This window comes from Phyllobates terribilis, unplaced genomic scaffold (genome assembly GCF_046119375.1).
Source record: "Phyllobates terribilis strain yellow unplaced genomic scaffold, ASM4611937v1 Scaffold_7__3_contigs__length_470593459, whole genome shotgun sequence".
NCBI classification, from domain to species: Eukaryota; Metazoa; Chordata; class Amphibia; order Anura; family Dendrobatidae; genus Phyllobates; species Phyllobates terribilis.
In genome coordinates, this window is record NW_027362767.1 from 338,197,214 (window position 1) to 338,216,252 (window position 19,039).

Here is a 19,039-nt window from a genome sequence, read left to right on the forward strand (position 1 = left end):
GGAAAGTTTCCTCTCTCAACACTTCTAATTTGTTATTATTCAGATGTAATCTTTTCAGTGTCTTAAGCCCATTGAAAGCACCAGTTCTGATTTCTTGAAGCTCATTGTTGCCCAAATGTAGAGTGACTGCATTCGAGTAATTGACAAACTCATTGGGATACAGCCTGCTCAGTAAGTTGCCATTAAGGAAAAGCTGATAAATTCTGGACTGGGGAGGCAGCAGCAAACTGACGCTGGTGAATTCTTTATTTTCACAATTAATATTTAGCACATTCTCCTTTTCCTCACACAGACAGCGGATCTTGCATATATCTTTGGCAGTTTTACGACTCTCTGTCTTTAAGATTGCAGTCACTGACATAATACTCAGCAGCAAAATGCTGTTCAGCATCTTTATAATCCACAGATCCAAGATCTGGTGCCTATTGTAAAACCTTTAAGGAAAACAGAGAAAAAAAAAGAAAAAACAAAAACAAAAAGATTTGTATCACACAATGAAAAGCAGCGAACAAATGTCAAAGTGCGAAAGACTATCCAAATCTCTGTTTCTAGAGCTGCCTAATGAATTGGAAGCCCCCACTTTCTCTCTTCCCAGACCGATCACACAGCTTCCCAGTGATTCCCAGCATATTCTTTGAAAACGTGCAGAAATATTAACTGTGTACTCACACATCAGGAAAGCATGAGGCTTTTCTTCCTTGCAAGTCCTAGGCAGGTTTGCATATCAAATCATGTGGTACCAAGCTCGGCTCATTTGTCCCTATCCATGATCTCTGGGGAAATGTGGGTAGAAGTTATCTGAGTGGGAGACTGCCGTGACTGGGAGTAGTTGCTGCCGTGGACGCCTTCCCTTCTCTGCTTCCTATGAGTGGGCTTCTGCGCTGCAGGCTCCCTCGGACCGAGAGAGGGTGACGTCACGCTCCGAAAATTTGTTGCTGGGGGAGCACTGCAAACACGTTGTGTCTATCTATTGTGTTCTCTTGTAAAGCTCAAATGTGATCCGTCCCTTTCATTATAGGAGAAGGGAGTGTGAAACTCATTGTGGTCCTTGGATGCTGCCTGTCTGTATGAGAAGGACAGCATCCTCTCAACCCCCTCCCTTCTTCTTAAATAATCCTGATCATCAGTTTAGGCTGCACTATATAGAAGGACAATGCTGTAAGTTTCTTTTTTTTTCCTATATATCTTCTTATCCATAGATGCCTATGTAAGAATACTGTATAAGCTGGTCATCTCTTCTGGCATGTCTGGTATGTACATCTGTGCAGCATATGCATTCAAAATCTTTGTAATTAGGAGTGATATGCATGTCTGTATTAATTACCGTGCATGTTTGGCCTGATGAAACTAATGTACATAAGAGCTGATTACATTTTACTGCTTGCGTGTCGCTGTTGACTGCTATATGTTCCGGATATTGAGTCGTTTCTATGTGCAAAAAAAAATTGATGCTTTTACTTGTATTTATTTATTTGTTTATGCGTTTATGTGTTTACTTATTTATGTTTTTATTTTCTATTTCGTCAGCATGTTCTGTAGCACTGTAAAGATATTGTCATCACTCACATCATTCCCTCTCCCCATTGAGACTCACAATCTACTTTCCAAATTGATGTAAAGATATTGTCATCACTCACATCATTCCCTCTCCCCATTGAGACCCACAATCTACTTTCCAAATTGATGTAAAGATATTGTCATCACTCACACCATTCCCTCTCCCCATTGAGACTCACAATCTACTTTCCAAATTGATGTAAAGATATTGTCATCACTCACATCATTTCCTCTCCCCACTGAGACTCACAATGTACATATCAAATTGATGTAGAGATATTGTCATCACACACACCATTCCCTCTCCCCATTGAGACTCACAATCCACATATCAAATCGATGTAAAGATATTGCCATCACACACACCATTACCTCTCCCCATTGAGACTCACAATCCACATATCAAATGGATGTAAATATATTGCCATCACGCACACCATTCCCTCTCCCCATTGAGACTCAGAATCTACATATCAAATGGATGTAAAGCTATTGCCATCACACACACCATTTCGTCTCCCCATTGAGACTCACAATGTACATATCAAATTTATGTAAAGATATTGTCATCACTCACACCTTTCCCTCTCCCCGTTGAGACTCACAATGTACATATCAAATGGATGTAAAGATATTGTCATCACTCACACCATTCCCTCTCCCCATTGAGACTCGCAATGTACATATCAAATGGATGTAGAGATATTGTCATCACTCACACCATTCCCTCTCCCCATTGAGACTCATAATCTACATATCAAATTGACCTATCTGTAGTATTTTTTTTAGTGTATGTGGCGTCTATTTATCTATAGTGACAAATGAGTTAAAGTATCTCTGCTTTCCCATACCCATGTGCTTGGATCTGGGTGCCCAAGTGACCTTTGGCAACTAGTAATGAGAAGGGGCAGAGAGTGGAGAGAAGAATTGATGGACAGCTTTTCATCCTCAAACATGATTTTACCCTCTAATGGGACCACAGGGAGGAATTGTGAGCTAGGTTCCATAGTCTAGATGTAATTATGTGTAGACCGTACAACATCATCATCTGTGTGTTGGACAATAGAGTATTTGGATCATTATTGCAGCAATTACTCTCTGTGGTGTCAGTGGTGCTTCTATTAACCGATTTGTAGCCAGAAGCTCATTAACTCCAGTTAGTGAAGACTCATAAAACCTTCCCTTGTTGGAAGCTTATTGTGTTTTAACACCCAGTAACCCTTTAAAACCTATCAGAAACCTCAGTAACCCTTCATCCCCTGTACAGTAGTTGCAGAAAGCTATTTTTCTAGCAGGAGATTCAATGATCTTACATGAATGTGTAAGCTGCTAAATCCACCTACCAAGTATATTTAGATTACAAGATTGGCTACATAGTGAGAGAAATCGATTTCCAAAGGTTGCCCATGTAATATATAAACATATATTGATATACAGTGGTCTATATAATAGCACAACGGGAAAGGAAACTCCAAACATCAATAAGTGGATATTGCAATGGTTGTCCTAGTGGGTATGAAAGAAAGCATTATTTATAAAGAGAGTCGAAGAATGCAGGTTTTCTTGATGTTGGCGCCAGTGCACAAACCCTTGCTGCATTAATGTAGCCTTGCCTGGCTTAACTCTCTCAACTGCTTTCACACAAAGTGGTGATCAGTGAACTGATTGTTTCCTGGCCGGATGGACTGTGGGTGGTGGAGAGAAATACAGGATGACATTTGCAGGGGTGTTTGGCATCCGATATAAAGAATGTAAAAATTGACTCTCTCTATATCTCTGGGGTGACATTCATTTATCAGCCATAGAAGGACAAACACGACTACATCCTGCTCAATGCAATTACCCGTATTGCAAATATCACTTTCATTTATTTATAGTCATACCTTTTGGATCGGACATTTAAATGAATATCTCAATGCAAAGTGTTTCTCTTTTTTCTAAGATGATGCAGATTTGTACAACTCGCCTTTCTTCCCAGCTTATAACTGAAGCACATTCTGTACCAGGCTTTCCTAGGACAGAAGGGGGAGTGAGTTGCAAAATGTTATCCTTCCAGAATTAGACCTGATTCGGCCACCCACCTGCTATTTCTATTTGGGTGTGCAAGCCAGTAGGATGTATTTATTTGAGTCGTTGACTCGTTACTTAATTTGCCAGCATTATACCTATGCATGATAGAGGTTTATTTTTAATGGAGCTTGCAGCAGGATTGAGGCAGATTTGTGTTCTCCAGCCCTCAGCCCACTCATTGATAATGTGAGTCCCCTGTCAGAGAATGTTGCTATTTAATCAGAGGAAGCTGCACTCAGGCACCAAAGTTCAGCTGCTTGTAAGAAAGCAAACCTTAGTGTCTGCTTCCTTTACCGAAGGTCCCTCATATGAAACTGCTATACGTTTTTTTTATACATTGATGCCAATCACTTGTTCAAACCTATACCATTATTCTAATTAATATGACAAGTTACTCATTTACGCATCTTTTTAAAAATAATGAATCAAACTCACAATACTGCAGGCTAAAATGTTTGGTCTTATGTAAATTTAGTATAGTGTCATTTTTATTAATAGTGTTGCCATATTATAATGATTCACTTTTTATTATAGTATGGTTTTAAGAGCTCCAAATCTGCAGAATCTGTCAGTCACAACTGTCCCAGATATGTTCATCTAGGCTTTCTGTATAAGAGCACCCACGCATTTCGGTTTCTTCAGGTCAATGTCAATACAGTGTTAACAAAATGCCTGAATTTAATAATGGCTTCTAGTAAAGTTTTGCTCAAACTTGTCCTGAAGCATTCGTTCAGGGGCATAACTAAAATTAACAAGAACTCATGTCAAGATTAGATGGATCCCCCATAATCTAATGAAAGAGAATCTGCTGTTATTTAAAATTGTTGGATAATAGAGTGAATTGATTTGATGCTAATTAAATTCATTTCAAATTCGAACTGGTGAATTCGAACTATTTCCAATTTGATTTGCGCCAATTGCCAAAAATAGCAGCAATCATTTTACACACGCAGAAGCTTTCTTCAGCCAAAGAAGGCTTACTTGACCTTGGGTTTGACTGGATGACCTTTCTTACAACATCTTGCAGCTATTCCATCACATGTAGCATAGCCAATCAGGAGGAACTTTTATAGACTGTTTAACCCCTTTATCCCCCAAGGCTGTTTTCATCTTTATGACCAGGCCAAATTTTACAATTCTGACCAGTGCCATTTTATGAGGTAACTAGATGGTGGCCCGATTCTAACGCATCGGGTATTCTAGAATAGGTATGCGGCCGACCGGGCGCACGCAGCAGAGCGGTGTTTAAATTTGGCGCCAAACTCGCTGATTGGTTGAGGTCGGCTGCCCGCAACCAATCACCGATTTGGGCGCCAAATTTAAATATCGGCCGCGACCAATCACCGATTTTGACGCCACATTTAAATAGAGTCCGCGACCAATTAGTACAGCGGTGTTTAAATGCGGAGCCAAGATCGGTGATTGGTCGCGGCAGATATTTAAATTTGGCGCCAAAATCGGTGATTGGTCGCGGGCAGTGTCCACGACCAATCAGCACAGTAGTGTTTAACTTTTGCTGCAAGATCAGTGATTGGTCGCGGGCCAAGACCGCGACCAATCACCGATTTGGGCGCAACATTTAAATAGCGTCCGCGACCAATCAGCACAGCGGTGTTTAAATGTGGCGCCAAGATCGGTGATTAGTCGAGGCCGATATTTAAATGTGGCGCCAAGATCGATGATTTGTCGCGGGCAGCGCCGGCGACCAATCAGCGATTTTTAACACAAATGTCCGGACCTTTGTAACACCATGCGGATACTGTGGGGACATCAGCGGCTATCGTGTCGAGAGAGGACCGGGGAGCGGCGCTGCGGGTCGGGATACTTCTGCTGCGAGCGCCCGCTCATGTCCCGGGTTCTCACAACGGAATTATCCGCACAGGCAGCGCCGCTGACATCCATGCGCCTAGGGTGTGAAGGGAGGACCGGGGAGCGGCGCTGACTTCCAAATGGTCGCGGCCGCTATTTAAATGTGCCGCACAAATCGGTGATTGGTCGCGGTCTTGGCCCGCGACCAATCACTGATCTTGCCGCAAAAGTGAAACACTACTGTGCTGATTGGTCGTGGACGCTGCCCGCGACCAATCACCGATTTGGGCGCCAAATTTAAATATCGGCCGCGACCAATCACCGATCTTGGCTCCACATTTAAACACCGCTGTGCTGATTGGTCGCGGACGCTATTTAAATGTGGTGCCAAAATCGGTGATTGGTCGCGCCCGGTGTCGGCAACCAATCAGCACAGCGGTGTTTAAAGTGGAGCCAAGATTGGTGATTGGTCAGCATGGCGGTGTTTAACTTTTGCGGTAAGATCAGTGATTGGTCGGGTCCGAAGACCGCAACCAATCATCGAATCGTCTTGGTGAGGACCGGGGAGCGGCGCTGACTGTGCGGGTACTTCCGCTGCGAGAACCCGGGACAAGAGCGGGCGCTCGCAGCAGAAGTATCCCGACCCGCAGCGCCGCCCCCCGGTCCTCCCTTCCGCATGGAGGTCAGCGACGCCGGCGGTCCTTCAGCTGCTACCGGCCGGGAGATGAGCGCCTCGCGCCGCTCATCTCCCGGCTGCTTCTCCGTCCCGCAGATGGGTCCGGCGGTCGAGGTCCTTCTGCTGGTACCGGCCGGGAGATGAGCGCCTCGCGCCGGTCATCTCCCGGCTGCATCGCCGCTGAGCTCCGTCCCGCAGATGAGCCGCTAACGGCCGCCATCTTTTTTCAGAAATCCCGCGGCGCTGATTGGCCGCTGCCAGACCAATGAGCGACGCGGGACTTCCAGGACAGACAGACAGACAGACAGAAAGACAGACCGACAGATGGAATAAGACGATTATATATATAGATAACTCTGGAAGGCATCAATGGATCCCACTGATTCTGAGACTGTTTTCTTGTGACACATTGTACTTCATGATAGCGGTAAATTGTGTTCAATATTTTTTTGCCTTTATTTGCTCAAAAAATTGAATATTGGCAAAAGTTTTGTACGTTTTGCAATTTTCAAAATTGAATTTTTGTGCCCTTAAGTGAGAGGTATGTCACACAAAATAGTTAATAAACAACATTTGCCACATGTATACTTTACATCAGCACAATTTTTGAAACAATTTTTTTTTGTTAGGACGTTATAAGGATTACAAAATTTACAAAAACATTTTTTTAGCGACCAAATGACATTTGAAGCGACTTTGAGGGGTCTATATGACAGAAAATACACAAAAGTGAAACCATTCTAAAAATTGCACCTTAAAGGTGCTCAAACCACATTTAAGAAGATTATTAACCCTTCAGGTGCTTCACAGGAGTTTTTGGAATGTGTAAAAAAAAATTTTCACTAAATTTTATTTTAAACCCTATTTTTTTTTTTTTTTTTTTGCAAGGGTAACAAGAAAAAGTTGACCCCAAATTTTGTTATGCAATTTCTCCTGAGCATGCCGATATCCCATATGTGAAGGAAAACTACTGTTTGGGTGCACAGCAAGACTTGGAAGGGAAGGAGCACCATTTGACTTTTTGAATGCAAAATTTGATGGAATAATTAGCTGGCTTCATGTCGTGTTTGGAGAGCCCCTGATGTGCCTAAACAGTGGAAACTCCCACAAGTGACACCATTTTGTTAACTAGACCCCTCAGGGAACTTATCTAGATATGTGGTGAGCAACTTGAACCCCCAGAACTCACAAAAGTTTATAACATTGAGCTGTAAAAATAAAAAAAATCACATTTTCAAACAAAAATATTGCTTAAGCACCAATTTTTTTTTACCAGTATTATTATAAAGCATCATTCTTTGACCTTATTTCTTTTTTTTTTTTTTACAGTGTTCACAAAAGGGATTAACTAGTGGGAAAGTTATAGGTTGGGTCGTTCCTGACACGGTAATACCAAACGTGTACTTTTATTGTTTATTTTCTTCATAAAAATATTTATTTATGGATACTGTCATGGGTTTAACATGACAGAGATGAGCCAGAAGACCATAGCATCGGATTCCTCCCACTCCTGCACTCATTAGAAGCCTTTCGCCTTCATATTAAATGGTGCAGGTGGTCCACCTGTCTCTCCCCGCACGTCTCCCCTGCTTTTATGATACACCATTGTACCTGATGTCCACTTCTACGTGAAATAAAGCATTTTTAGCCTATGGATATGGTGAGTGCTGCTATTCTATTCATCTTCTATATTTTGCTCAGACATTGTGTTAAGCATTGCACCAACTGAATTATCCTACACAGCTTCAGGTTTGGAACTTTGTAAAATCCACACACCTTGTGTTAAGCATGGGACCATCTGAATTATCCTGCACAGCTGCAAGTTTGGAACTTTGTAAAATCTACAGATGTGGTGTTGAGTATTGCACTACCTGAGTTGTCCTGCACAGCTGCAGGTTTGGAACTTTGTAAGGCTCACACAGTGGTGCCTTGAGATTTTTCTACACCTCTTTGCATTGCATATATTTGTATGATTGGTATTTTCCTTTAGCCCTGTTTGTATTACCTTGTTAGTCTGGTTTGTGTACTGCCAAACACTACTGCTCCGCTCTTCCCTGGGGGTGGGGGTGAACAGACTGAGGGCAAATTGAAGATCTCAGACAAGGTACGCGGTCCCGGTGTATTCACCTTCAGAAGTAATCCGGGAAACAGGGCCAGCTAGGGCGCCCCTAGCATTAGAGCCAGGGTAGAAGCCTCTGACCCCGGGATAGTCGCAACATTAGCTCTTGCCGAAACTGTTTTCTGATCCATCATGGATCCTATACCAGCTCTGAAAAGGCATATGCAGCAACTAAGTCTGGAGGTGGCAGATCTATGCACTGTAGTGTTGCAGAACCCTAGCACATCAGGTTTGGGGACCATGACTCTCAGTCAACCCCCTGTGGGGCCCAAGATCGGTTCTCTGTGGGGCGTGACATGTTTGTAGTTTTCAGGGAAGCCAGTAAGCTGTACTTCCGGTTGTGTCCTACCTCCTCTGGAACCGAGGAGCAACGGGAGGGGATAGTAATCTCACTCCTTCAGAGTGACCACCAAGCATGGGCATTTTCTCTCCCACCGGACTCTCAGTCACTCCAGACGGTGGAGGAATTTGTTCTGTTGCTGGGTCATATATATGATGACCCAGAACACGACTCCCTGGCTGAGTCCTCAATACTTCAGCTTCAGCAGGGAGACCGGCTGGCAGAGGAGTATTTCTCCGAGCTTCGGAAGTGGACCACAGACACTAATTGGAATGAACCTGCACTCCGTAGCCAGTTTTGTCAAGGGCTATCTGCAAGGCTATTGGATGCCCTGGAATTGTATGAGACTCCAGTCTCTCTTGAAGTGGCCATGTGTCTGACAATCCGGTTGATTGCCGTCTTTGCTTGAGACATAAAGTGACACTCCAATATGTGGGAGGTCCAGGGCCAAGGGAAGCCTGGTCGGAGTCATCGGTGGAGCCCATGCAGTTGGGTGGGGCAACTTTTTCTGTGGATCAAACTGGAGTTCGGCGTAAAGAGGGAGTATTATTTACTGTGGGAGGAAGGGTCACTTCGTGGGTGCTTGTCCTTCCCTACCTCACTGTAAACAGCCACTGGAAAACTAATGAGCCCCAGTTGTGGGGAGGTTAGTAACCAGGGTGTACATATTTCATCTGTGGGTAGGTTACGATTTTTCCTACCGGCTGAAATCCATCATTGCAAAAATAGGGTGACTCTGCCTTTATGGACAGTGTGGCGGGGTTTAATTTAATTGACGCCAGATTCATCCAGGTTTAGTGCCTCAAACCACAAACACTGTCCAGACACATACCCATAATTGCCTTTGACTCCACACCCTTGAGCCAGGGATATTTTACTCAAGTCATCCGAGGGTTATATCTACAGGTAGGGGCTATGCACTCAGCATGTATTGACTGTTATGTCCTAGAGGGTCTGCCCTCTCCTATTGGTCTGGGACTACTTTGGCTCAAGCTACACAACCCTGTGGTAGATTGGCAGAAGTGGGAGGTAGCTAAATGGAGCGAGTATTGTCAAGGACACTGTTTTGGCACTCGGTTGGCTAGGGTGGATACCCAGTCTGTGCATAAATACCTGTCTGACTTTGGGGATGTGTTCTCGGAACAGGGGTGTCAGGAACTCCCTCCCCATCGTCCTTATGAGTGCACCATTAATCTTGTTCCAGGGCCCAAGCAGCAGACTTTAAAATATCTTTGGTCCAGAGAGGTAGTCCATGAATGACTATATCGCAGAGAGTTTGGCAAGGGGTCATATCAGACCATCCTCATCCCCCATTGCAGGGTTTTTCATTGTAAAGAAGAAGGACAGGGGTTATGCCCCTGCTTAGATTTCCGCGAACTCAATCAGATCGCGGTCCAGGATCCATATGCGCTCCCTCTAATCCTGGACCTTTTTAATCAGATCGTGGGAGCAAAATGGTTTTCTAAACTGGATCTCAGGGTGCGTATAAACTCATTCATATTAAAGAGGGAGATGAGTGGGAAACAGCCTTCAATAAGCCTGAGGGACACTATGAGAACCTTGTGATGCCATTAGGGTTAACTAATGCTACCACCGTATTTCAGCATTTTGTAAATTACATCTTTAGTCATCTGGCAGGTAATTTTGTGATGATCTATCTTGATGACATATTAATTTATTCACCTGACCTTGAGTCATATCAGGTACATGTCAGGAAGATCTTACAGATACTCAGAGACAATATATGATTTGTTAAACCAGAGAAGTGCATGTTCTCGGTTAAGGAGATCCCTTTCCTGGGATATATTTTATTGTGCACCGGTTTTCACATGGATCCGGTGAAAGTCCGAGAGGAACTAGATTGTGATCGTCCTGAGGACTTTAAGGCGTTAAAATGGTTCTTGGGTTTCGCCAACTACTACCGCAAGTTCATCACAAACTTTTTGGTAGTCGCCAAATGGCCAGGGAGGCATTTAAGGAGTGTTTTTCATCTGCGCCGATTCTCATAGTCTGACGTCACTCAGCCATTCATTGTAGAAGTTGACGCGTCTGAAGTGGTGGTAGGGGCTGTTTTGTCGCAGGGTTCATCTCCTGGTAAATGGCGTCCATGTGCCTATTTTTCTAAAAAGCTGTCACCCGCTGAGAGAAGTTATGACATTGGTAACAGGGAACTTTTGACAATCAAGTGGGCTTTTGAGGAGTGGCGTCATTTTCTGGAGGGGGCAATTCATCCGGTTATGGTTATCACGGATCATAAGAATCTGGTATATCTAGAGTCTGCAAAATGTCTAATGCCTAGACAGGCAAGATGGGCATTATTCTTCACCAGGTTTACCTTTTTCATTACATATAGGCAGGGGAAAAAGAACATTAAGGTGAATGCCTTTATCTCGATGTTTTCCTGGAGGAGGAGAAAATTGTGATCCGGTTCCTATGCTTCAAAAAGGAGTGATTATTGCGTCTATATGTTCCGATCTTGAGAAGGAGGTTGTGGAAGCTCAGGGGGACGCCCCTGCTGCTTGTCCATTAGGTAAACTGTTTGTACCCCTAAATCTCCATCTTAGAGTTCTAAGTGAACATCATGATTCGGTCTTGGTCTGACATCCCGATAATAAAGCCACCTCAGATCTTCTTACTCGGCGCTTTTGGTGGTCAGGGGTTCATTAGGATGTTCGGGAGTATGTGGCCGCCTGCAATATCTGTGCACATTCTAAGACCTCTCATACTCGTCCTTCTGGGTCTCTCCAGCCATTAGTGATTCCCAGTAGACTGTGGACTCAGATATCTGTCGATTTTATCACTGATCTACCTGTGTCGATTAGCAATACTGTAATTTTGGTGGTAGTGGACAGATTCAGTAAGATGTCACATTTCATTGTGCTACCCGTGTTACCTAACGCCAAGACTTTGGCACAGATTTTCATCAGAGAAGTTATAAAATTATATGGGATGCCTACCGATATTGTTTCTGATTAGGGGTGCAATTTATTTCCAAATTTTGGCGTTTTGCACTCGGTTAGGGATCCATCTGTCATTCTCTTTAGCATTTTACCTGCAGTCTAATGGGCAAACTGAACGCGTTAACCAGGATCTTGAAACTTACCTTAGGTGTTTTGTGTTTTAGAATCAGGTAGGATTGGGTTACTTACCTCTAGGTGAATTTGTGGTCAATAATCATTGTCATGAATCTACCAGTAAATCCCCGTTTTTTGGGGCATAAGGGTTTAATTCTCAGTTCACCTCATTTAATAGAAATCATTCTTCAGGAATACCTGAAGAAGAATAGTTGTCATCTTCAATTATGTCTGTGTGGCAAGGAGTTCTTAACAGCTTGAGGAAGATGGGGTACAAATATAAAAGTGTGGCTGATCGGAGGCGTGTAGTGGGTCTGGACCTGTGTGGTAGTGACTTGGTGTGGTTGTCCTCAAGGAACATTCAGTTGAAGATTCCCTCTTTGAAACTGGGCCCCAGGTTCATTGGTCCTTATAAAATTGTGGCTGTCATCAATCCCATAGCATTTTGCCATGCTTTGCCGCCCACCTTTAGGAACCATAATGTGTCTCATCGGTCACAACTCAAAAAATACGCTGCGTTCTATGTACCATTACCGCTACCGCCATCTCCAGTCATTGTGCATGGAAATTTGGAATTCCAAATAGCTAAGATCATTGATTCTCACTTAGTTCATCGATCGCTTTAGTATGTGGTACACTGTAAGGGTTACGGTCCTGAGGAGAGGATGTGGGTTCCAGCATCTGACGTCCATGCGGCCTGGTTGATCCGGTCTTTTCATGCGGCACACCCAGATAAACCTGGTTCTGAGGTTCCGGAGGTACCTCGTAGAAGGGGGGGGGCTCTGTCATGAGTTTACCACAACAGAGAGGAGCCAGAAGACCATAGCATCTGATTCCTCCCACTCCTGCACTCATTAGAAGCCTTTTGCCTTTATATTAAATGGTGCTGGTTTCTTTTAGCAGTGCAGGGCTTAATCTACTCAGTTGTGAGCTCCTGGAAGCTTACCTTTAGTTAGGTTCTCAGCTGTCCACTTTTAGCCACTCCCCAATCCTATATATACTGGTCTTTGCCAGGCTATCATTGCCAGATCTAGCTTATGCTGCATTGGTCTAGTAGTGTGGTGAAGAGTGGTTATTTGAAAAGGCGTTTTGTGGATTTCAGCTTTGACTGTTGTGTGGTTTAGGTTGCATGTTAATCCTATTCTTCCCCTATTTTTGGTTGGTTCCCCATCCTCCACATCCTGGTGTTAACCTCTGTTGTTTGTGTGCATATATATTTGTAAGATTGGTATTTTCCTTTAGCTCTGTTTGTATTACATTGTTAGTCTGGTTTGTGTACTGCCATACACTACTACTCCTCTCTTCCCTGGGCGGAAAAGGGAATAGACTGAGGGTGGATTGAGGAGCTCAGGCAAGGTATGTGGCCCCAGCGTCTTCACCTTTAGAAGTAATCTCGGCAACAGGGCCAGGTAGGACACCCCCAGCATTAGGGACAGGGTTGGAGCCCCTGGCCCTGGGATACCCGACAACAGAGTCATGACAGGTACAATATGTCTTTTATTATTTTTATTATTTTTTGATCTTTTTTTAAATATTTTTACTATTTTTTTTCACTTTTTGTTTTACTTTTTTACATAGTCCCACTATGGGACTTTTACTTTCTGCAATACACTCTGACCCTGAGAGCAGGAACTGACAGTGGGGGAAGTAGAGATAAAAGATATGCTGCCCAGCTCCCTCACAGCCCATCTCATACGTAGTTTTATTTCCCTGCTATGAGAGTGATCTTCCTTCCACATATGTTACCCAGCCAAGCACTTTGTAGAGTTTCCTCCTACTTGGCAGTGTGATCGCATCTAAGCCATTTAGTTACATGTTTCCAAATAGGTCTTGCTGACTGATCGATATCTGAAGGGAGTCAGGCGATCATTGGCAGAACAAGATTAGCAAGTAATATGGCTAAAAATCACCCTATTTTTTCTTTTTGCACCTGTTTTTGTTTCTATTGTTCTTGGTGCACTAATTATTGATATTCTAAATTCTGACATGGCTTTTGGTCCAACCACTTATTTTAAACCAACCCTTATACGCTTTGTTAGATTTTTCCCTGGACTGTTTGATGCCTTTTCAACATTTTGTCTCTGTATGTCCCTCTGAATTAGAGACCACTATTCCCCTAACCACGGTTGATCCTTTTAAGTCCCCAGAACATAATAAACATAGAATGTTAAATAAAAATAGTAATAATACTCACCTCACTGCTCATCTGTACCAACATCCCCGTAGCCTGCCATCTGGTCTTCTACACCTCTTATTGTCTCCTTTCCCCATTAAGCACATCCTTTTCAGCCTCTTCACTCTGGGCTCTGGCTTCACACTTGAGGGCGCTTCAAATGTTACTGCACTCTGTGTTGTAACTTGGGTGATTAACATTGTAACAATGTGATGTCAGAGGTCTCGTTGAGCTAGAAGCCAGAGACTGGAGTGGAGAGTCTGAGAAGGTTGTACGTGATGGAGGAAGGGGAAAAGAAGAGTCTTGGAGTAATGGACGGTTGGACAGTTGAGCAGTGAGGTGAATATTATTATTTTTTAAACCATGTGCCTGGCCTTTGCTAAATTTGTGTGTAGTGAATTAGAAAAAAATCCTTATTTTGGATATTACAAACTTTTTTAAAATTAGATCAAAATTCAATTCCACTTAAATAAAATTGCTCATCTCTGTTGTTTTGTCATTATCCTTGCCTCCCTTGGACTGACCTAGCTTGTTGTTCATTCTATTTCCCACTTGCTCTACCGGCCAGCAGCTACTGTATGGATGCTATACCAGGTGCCTTGCAGTGAAATCTAGATCCATGTATACTGTAGATACAGAGCATCCCTGGGAACTGTCGCTTTTTTCAGAATTTTTTCATTATTCAGTTTCAGTATTTTTTCAGCAAGTCTACAGTCTACAGCACTTTTGTCAGCAGAAATATAAGAGCTCTGATGAAGAGAGATAACTTTAAGCTCTGTGCCCAAATGTAAAGCCTATAGAAACCCCTGAATATGTGCCATTTAGAGAGGTTGGTGTCATGTAATTTGGCCGAGGAGCCTTTGAATCCCTCAAGTACCAGAGCCAGATGTTGCTCCTACATCTGCACCCACTTTAGCAGTAGCTCTGATTGACCCCATAAAATTCAATAAAACCATTCCATGACCAGATGAATCCTTTGAAAAATAGATTACTTATAATAAAGTTGCTTCCATTATTACCAGAAGCCATGATCCTAGTGTATACCAGCTCACTCAACCATAAACGAATATTTTACTTTGATGTTGACTGTAGGCACAGGACCAGAATCTCTTTTGGCTGCATATGCCTATGATTGACAGCTGGAATTTCAGAATATAACTCACATCATCCAGCCTTGTTTTTACGGGGACATAAGAATCTTTATAAAGCAATAATGAAATAATATAGAAAAGATTACATTGATGGTGGCATGATAGAGAGATGGCAGGAGATGATGGACATTTTTTCTATTGCACTTTACAACTGTGCATTAAAATGAGCATAACTAACCAAATAAATTCCACCACAAGCTTGGCCATTAACACATTTGCCTTAAGGCTTTAGTTAAGTTGCCAACATTTATATCTATTATAGTTTATGAAATAAATATGCATGGTTTCAAACAAATGGGACTTAGGAAAAATCAAAGCCTTGGTGTTATATTACTTCTTCTGATGACAGTGCAGCTTTCCCTCTGAGCACATTACTGTACACTGGTGCTGGAAAAATTGCATACTTATATCCTTATCCCAAAGGGAACTAGCTAGTAAAATTGCACAGGCGAGGATAATGGAGGATGGGCTGCAATCCATATTCTAACAATCACTACAAAGAGCATACTTTATATTACCTATCAGACTACCCAGACTCTGACATGTGTAAAAGGTGTGGAATATGGGCTTTACTAAAGTCAATTAACTTATTATTTTCTTCTGCCATCCCCTTTCCCATGGAACTGGGTTATTTGTTTTTCTTGATTGCTTGTTGTTCTATGGCATAGATTAAGGTCAAATGTTCTTTGGGGCTCACAAATATCTATATGAAAGAAAGAAACGAGGGAGTATATCAAAATTCAATTCTGGCAGATTCCATCCCCAAAATTTCAGTTGAAGACTAAACAATTGTTGTAAAGAGAGGAAGTTGTTGAAGCAATACATTTTTATTATCACTTTTCCTTTCCTGTTTTCTTGTCCACAGTGCCATTCTTCCACACACGTGTTCTATTTTTCCTGTGTTCCATTTCAATGATGAGGTCAATCACAGGCCTCAGATCAGAATGGAGAGACAGTAGAAAAAAGAAGAGGACAAAAAGTGGCAGTGGAGTTAGGTAGTTTGTTCATTCATGAGATTGGCTCCCATGTGTTTAAAACAAGACTTCCATGATTATTTTCTATGTACTATAATTAAGGGAGTTTGTTGATCCAGAAAACCCGTCAGTTTTTAACATTTCCTATGTGGATCCACTTGGATTTTGAATAAAGGATCCTTCGTTTTACCCGATGGCCATGGTGAGCTTTTGCTCCTTTACTCTGTATTTTGGCTGTGCTTCACCACCAGGATCACCCACTAGTTCTTGTTTTCTCAGCCTGCCATTTAACATGCAAGATTGGTGAGTTCTATTTCACTTTTTTTTTCTATTATGGATTTTTATCATACTTTATATGCCACAGATATTTTAAAGAGGCACAACGATTTTGTATACAAATTCATGAAAAATTTGTGGCCATGTAAAGGAGGAAAAGGGTATATCCGTAGAGGGAGGACGAATTCAGATGGATGTATTAAAAAACGGGCAAGTTCTGTCCTCGAGATGCAAATGTGACTGGCTCTGTGTGCAGCTCCACGTGTTCGTGTGTATTGTAGATGGTTGATGGAGCTACCTAAACATTATTCTGGACTGTAAAACGGACCCAAATAATGAATGCTGCCAATTTTTTCAGACAGACCATCAGGCTGTGTGGAAAATTGTTTTTGCAAACTGGCACACTTGCTATAATGGGTCTTTTTGTTCTCCATGTGTGGTCCATGGTGCACACAGATAGCACAGGGTCTTATTATACACTCGTCTGAAAAACCCCTAAGTCATATTCTTTTACCACTGCTACCTTGTTCCTACAAACTTGTGGTTCTTGGGCTGAGTATTTTTGCCTAAGGGCATGCCAAGTGGAGACTAGAGATGAGCGGTGTTCAACTCGAACTGTTCGCCAATCTCAAATTCGAGCTTTTTTGAGCGGGGTTCGAGCCGTTCGGCGAACACGAACGATTTGAAAAAAATGCGGCTGTTCGAGGTTATGTTCGATAACTGTTCGTGCACCAAAATCATAACTGGATTTTTTCACAGTAATATTGATAATCTATGTTAATACGCAGTTTGAGTGTACAGTGGGGCGGGGAGAGGGGCAGGGAATGGATCTCTGCATAAATAATGAAGATCTCCATTTTTTTTTCTCTTTCCCGCATTTACAATCTGTCAGCCTATCAGCAGCGCACACACGGAGCAAACTGCTTTTTTTCACACAAGCAAGGGCATGTGTCGTTGGCTGTGTTTGTCACATGTCCTTGCCCTATAAGATCCAGCCATTTTCCCCTTCGCCACCATTTTCTCACTGCTGGAGCTGCATGTTAGACGGCACCGCTGTTGCTGTGTGTGCTATACTTTCAGTGTTAATTTCAAGCCAATTTTCTCAGAAATATACAGATAGCTTGGGAGTGGGAATAGTTGTTGTCCTTTTGAGGACTAGGTTACAGCATTTCCTATGACTTTTAGCAGGCAGGTCTGAGGTCTTAAATAGATAGGTTGGGAGTAGGGACTAATTGTAATTGCAGTCCTTTTGAGGACTAGGTTACAGCATTTTCTAGGACTTTTTGCCAGGCAGGTCTGTGCCAGTGCTGTGCAAGTGTTTTTCACAGCATTTGGCTAAATCTAGCTAAGCAAATCCTTTTTGGCCTCTTGCAGTTTGTGTTACCCAGTGGAGTAGCGTATCTGTGTTGCAAGCTACACCACCTGTGTATAGAATACATTTTTTTTTACTGCACCTAGCCAAGTAAAACCTTTTGGGCATAGCATCATTCTATTAGGCCATCTATACTAGGCTCCACCAGCTTGCAAATTACTATTAATTTTTATCTACATCTAGCTCGGAAAATAATTTTGGGCTTGTAGCAGTGTGAGGGACTTATTCTTAGTCCATCTATACTAAGCTCCTCCAGCTTGAAAATTACTTATAATTTTTATCTGCATCTAGCACTGAAAATAATTTTGGGCTTGTAGCAGTGTGTGGGACTTATTCTTATTCCATCTATACTAAGCTCCTCCAGCTTGAAAATTACAAATAATTTTTATCTGCATCTAGCTCGGAAAATAATTTTGGGCTTGTAGCAGTGTGTGGGACTAATTCTTAGTCCATCTATACTAAGCTCCACCAGCTTGCAAATTACAAATATTTTTTATCTGCATCTAGCTCGGAAAATAATTTTGGGCTTGTAGCAGTGTGTGGGACTTATTCTTAGTCCATCTATACTAAGCTCCTCCAGCTTGCAAATTACAAATAATTTTTATCTGCATCTAGCTCGGAAAATAATTTTGGGCTTGTAGCAGTGTGTGGGACTTATTCTTAGTCCATCTATACTAAGCTCCACCAGCCTGCAAATTACTAATAATTTTTATCTGCATCTAGCTCGGAAAATAATTTTGGGCTTGTAGCAGTGTGTGGGACATATTCTTAGTCCATCTATACTAAGCTCCTCAAGCTTGCAAATTACAAAGAATTTTTAACTGCATCCAGCTCGGAAATTAATTTTGAGCTTGTATCAATGTGTGGGACTTATTCTTAGTCCATCTATACTAAGCTCCACCAGCTTGCAAATTACAAATAATTTTTATCTGCATCTAGCTCGGAAAATAATTTTGGGCTTGTAGGAGTGTGTGGGACTTATTCTTTGTCCATCTATACTAAGCTCCACCAGCTTACAAATTACAAATTATTTTTATCTGCATCTAGCTCGGAAAATAATTGTGGGCTTGTATCAGTGAGTGGGACTTATTCTTAGTCCATCTATACTAAGCTCCACCAGCTTGCAAATTACTAATAAATTTTATCTGCATCTAGGTCGGAAAATAATTTTGGGCTTGTAGCAGTGTGTGGGACTTATTCTTAATCCATCTATACTAAGCTCCTCGAGTTTGCAAATTACAAATCAGTTTTATCTGCATCTAGCTCGGAAAATAATTTTGGGCTTTTAGCAGTGTGTGGGACTTATTCTTAGTCCATCTATACTAAGCCCCTCCAGCTTACAAATTACAAATAATTTTTATCTGCATCTAGCTCGGAAAATAATTTTGGGCTTGTAGCAGTGTGTGGGACTTATTCTTATTCCATCTATACTAAGCTCCACCAGCTTT

General features: G+C 42.2%; 1 protein-coding gene and 1 long non-coding RNA gene across 3 annotated transcripts in view; one reads left to right on the forward strand and one right to left on the reverse strand.

Moving 5' to 3' along the window:
• Positions 1-1,109, reverse strand: part of SLITRK2 (SLIT and NTRK like family member 2) — a 4,268-nt gene extending 3,159 nt beyond the window's left edge. The window contains exons 1-2 of the mRNA XM_073641231.1: positions 670-1,109; positions 1-434 (exon numbers count right to left, since the gene is read on the reverse strand). The exon at positions 1-434 is cut by the window's left edge and continues 3,159 nt beyond it. Of these exons, the coding sequence (XP_073497332.1) occupies positions 1-391 (391 nt within the window). The 5' untranslated portion in view covers positions 392-434; positions 670-1,109. The remainder of the gene's footprint in view (positions 435-669) is intronic.
• LOC141154805 (uncharacterized) overlaps positions 783-19,039 on the forward strand; it is a 119,968-nt gene continuing 101,711 nt past the window's right edge. The window contains exon 1 of one of the 2 annotated variants that reach the window (XR_012247480.1): positions 783-1,158. This is a non-coding gene — a long non-coding RNA (uncharacterized lncRNA). The remainder of the gene's footprint in view (positions 1,159-19,039) is intronic. The other variant, XR_012247481.1, reaches the window with a different exon arrangement.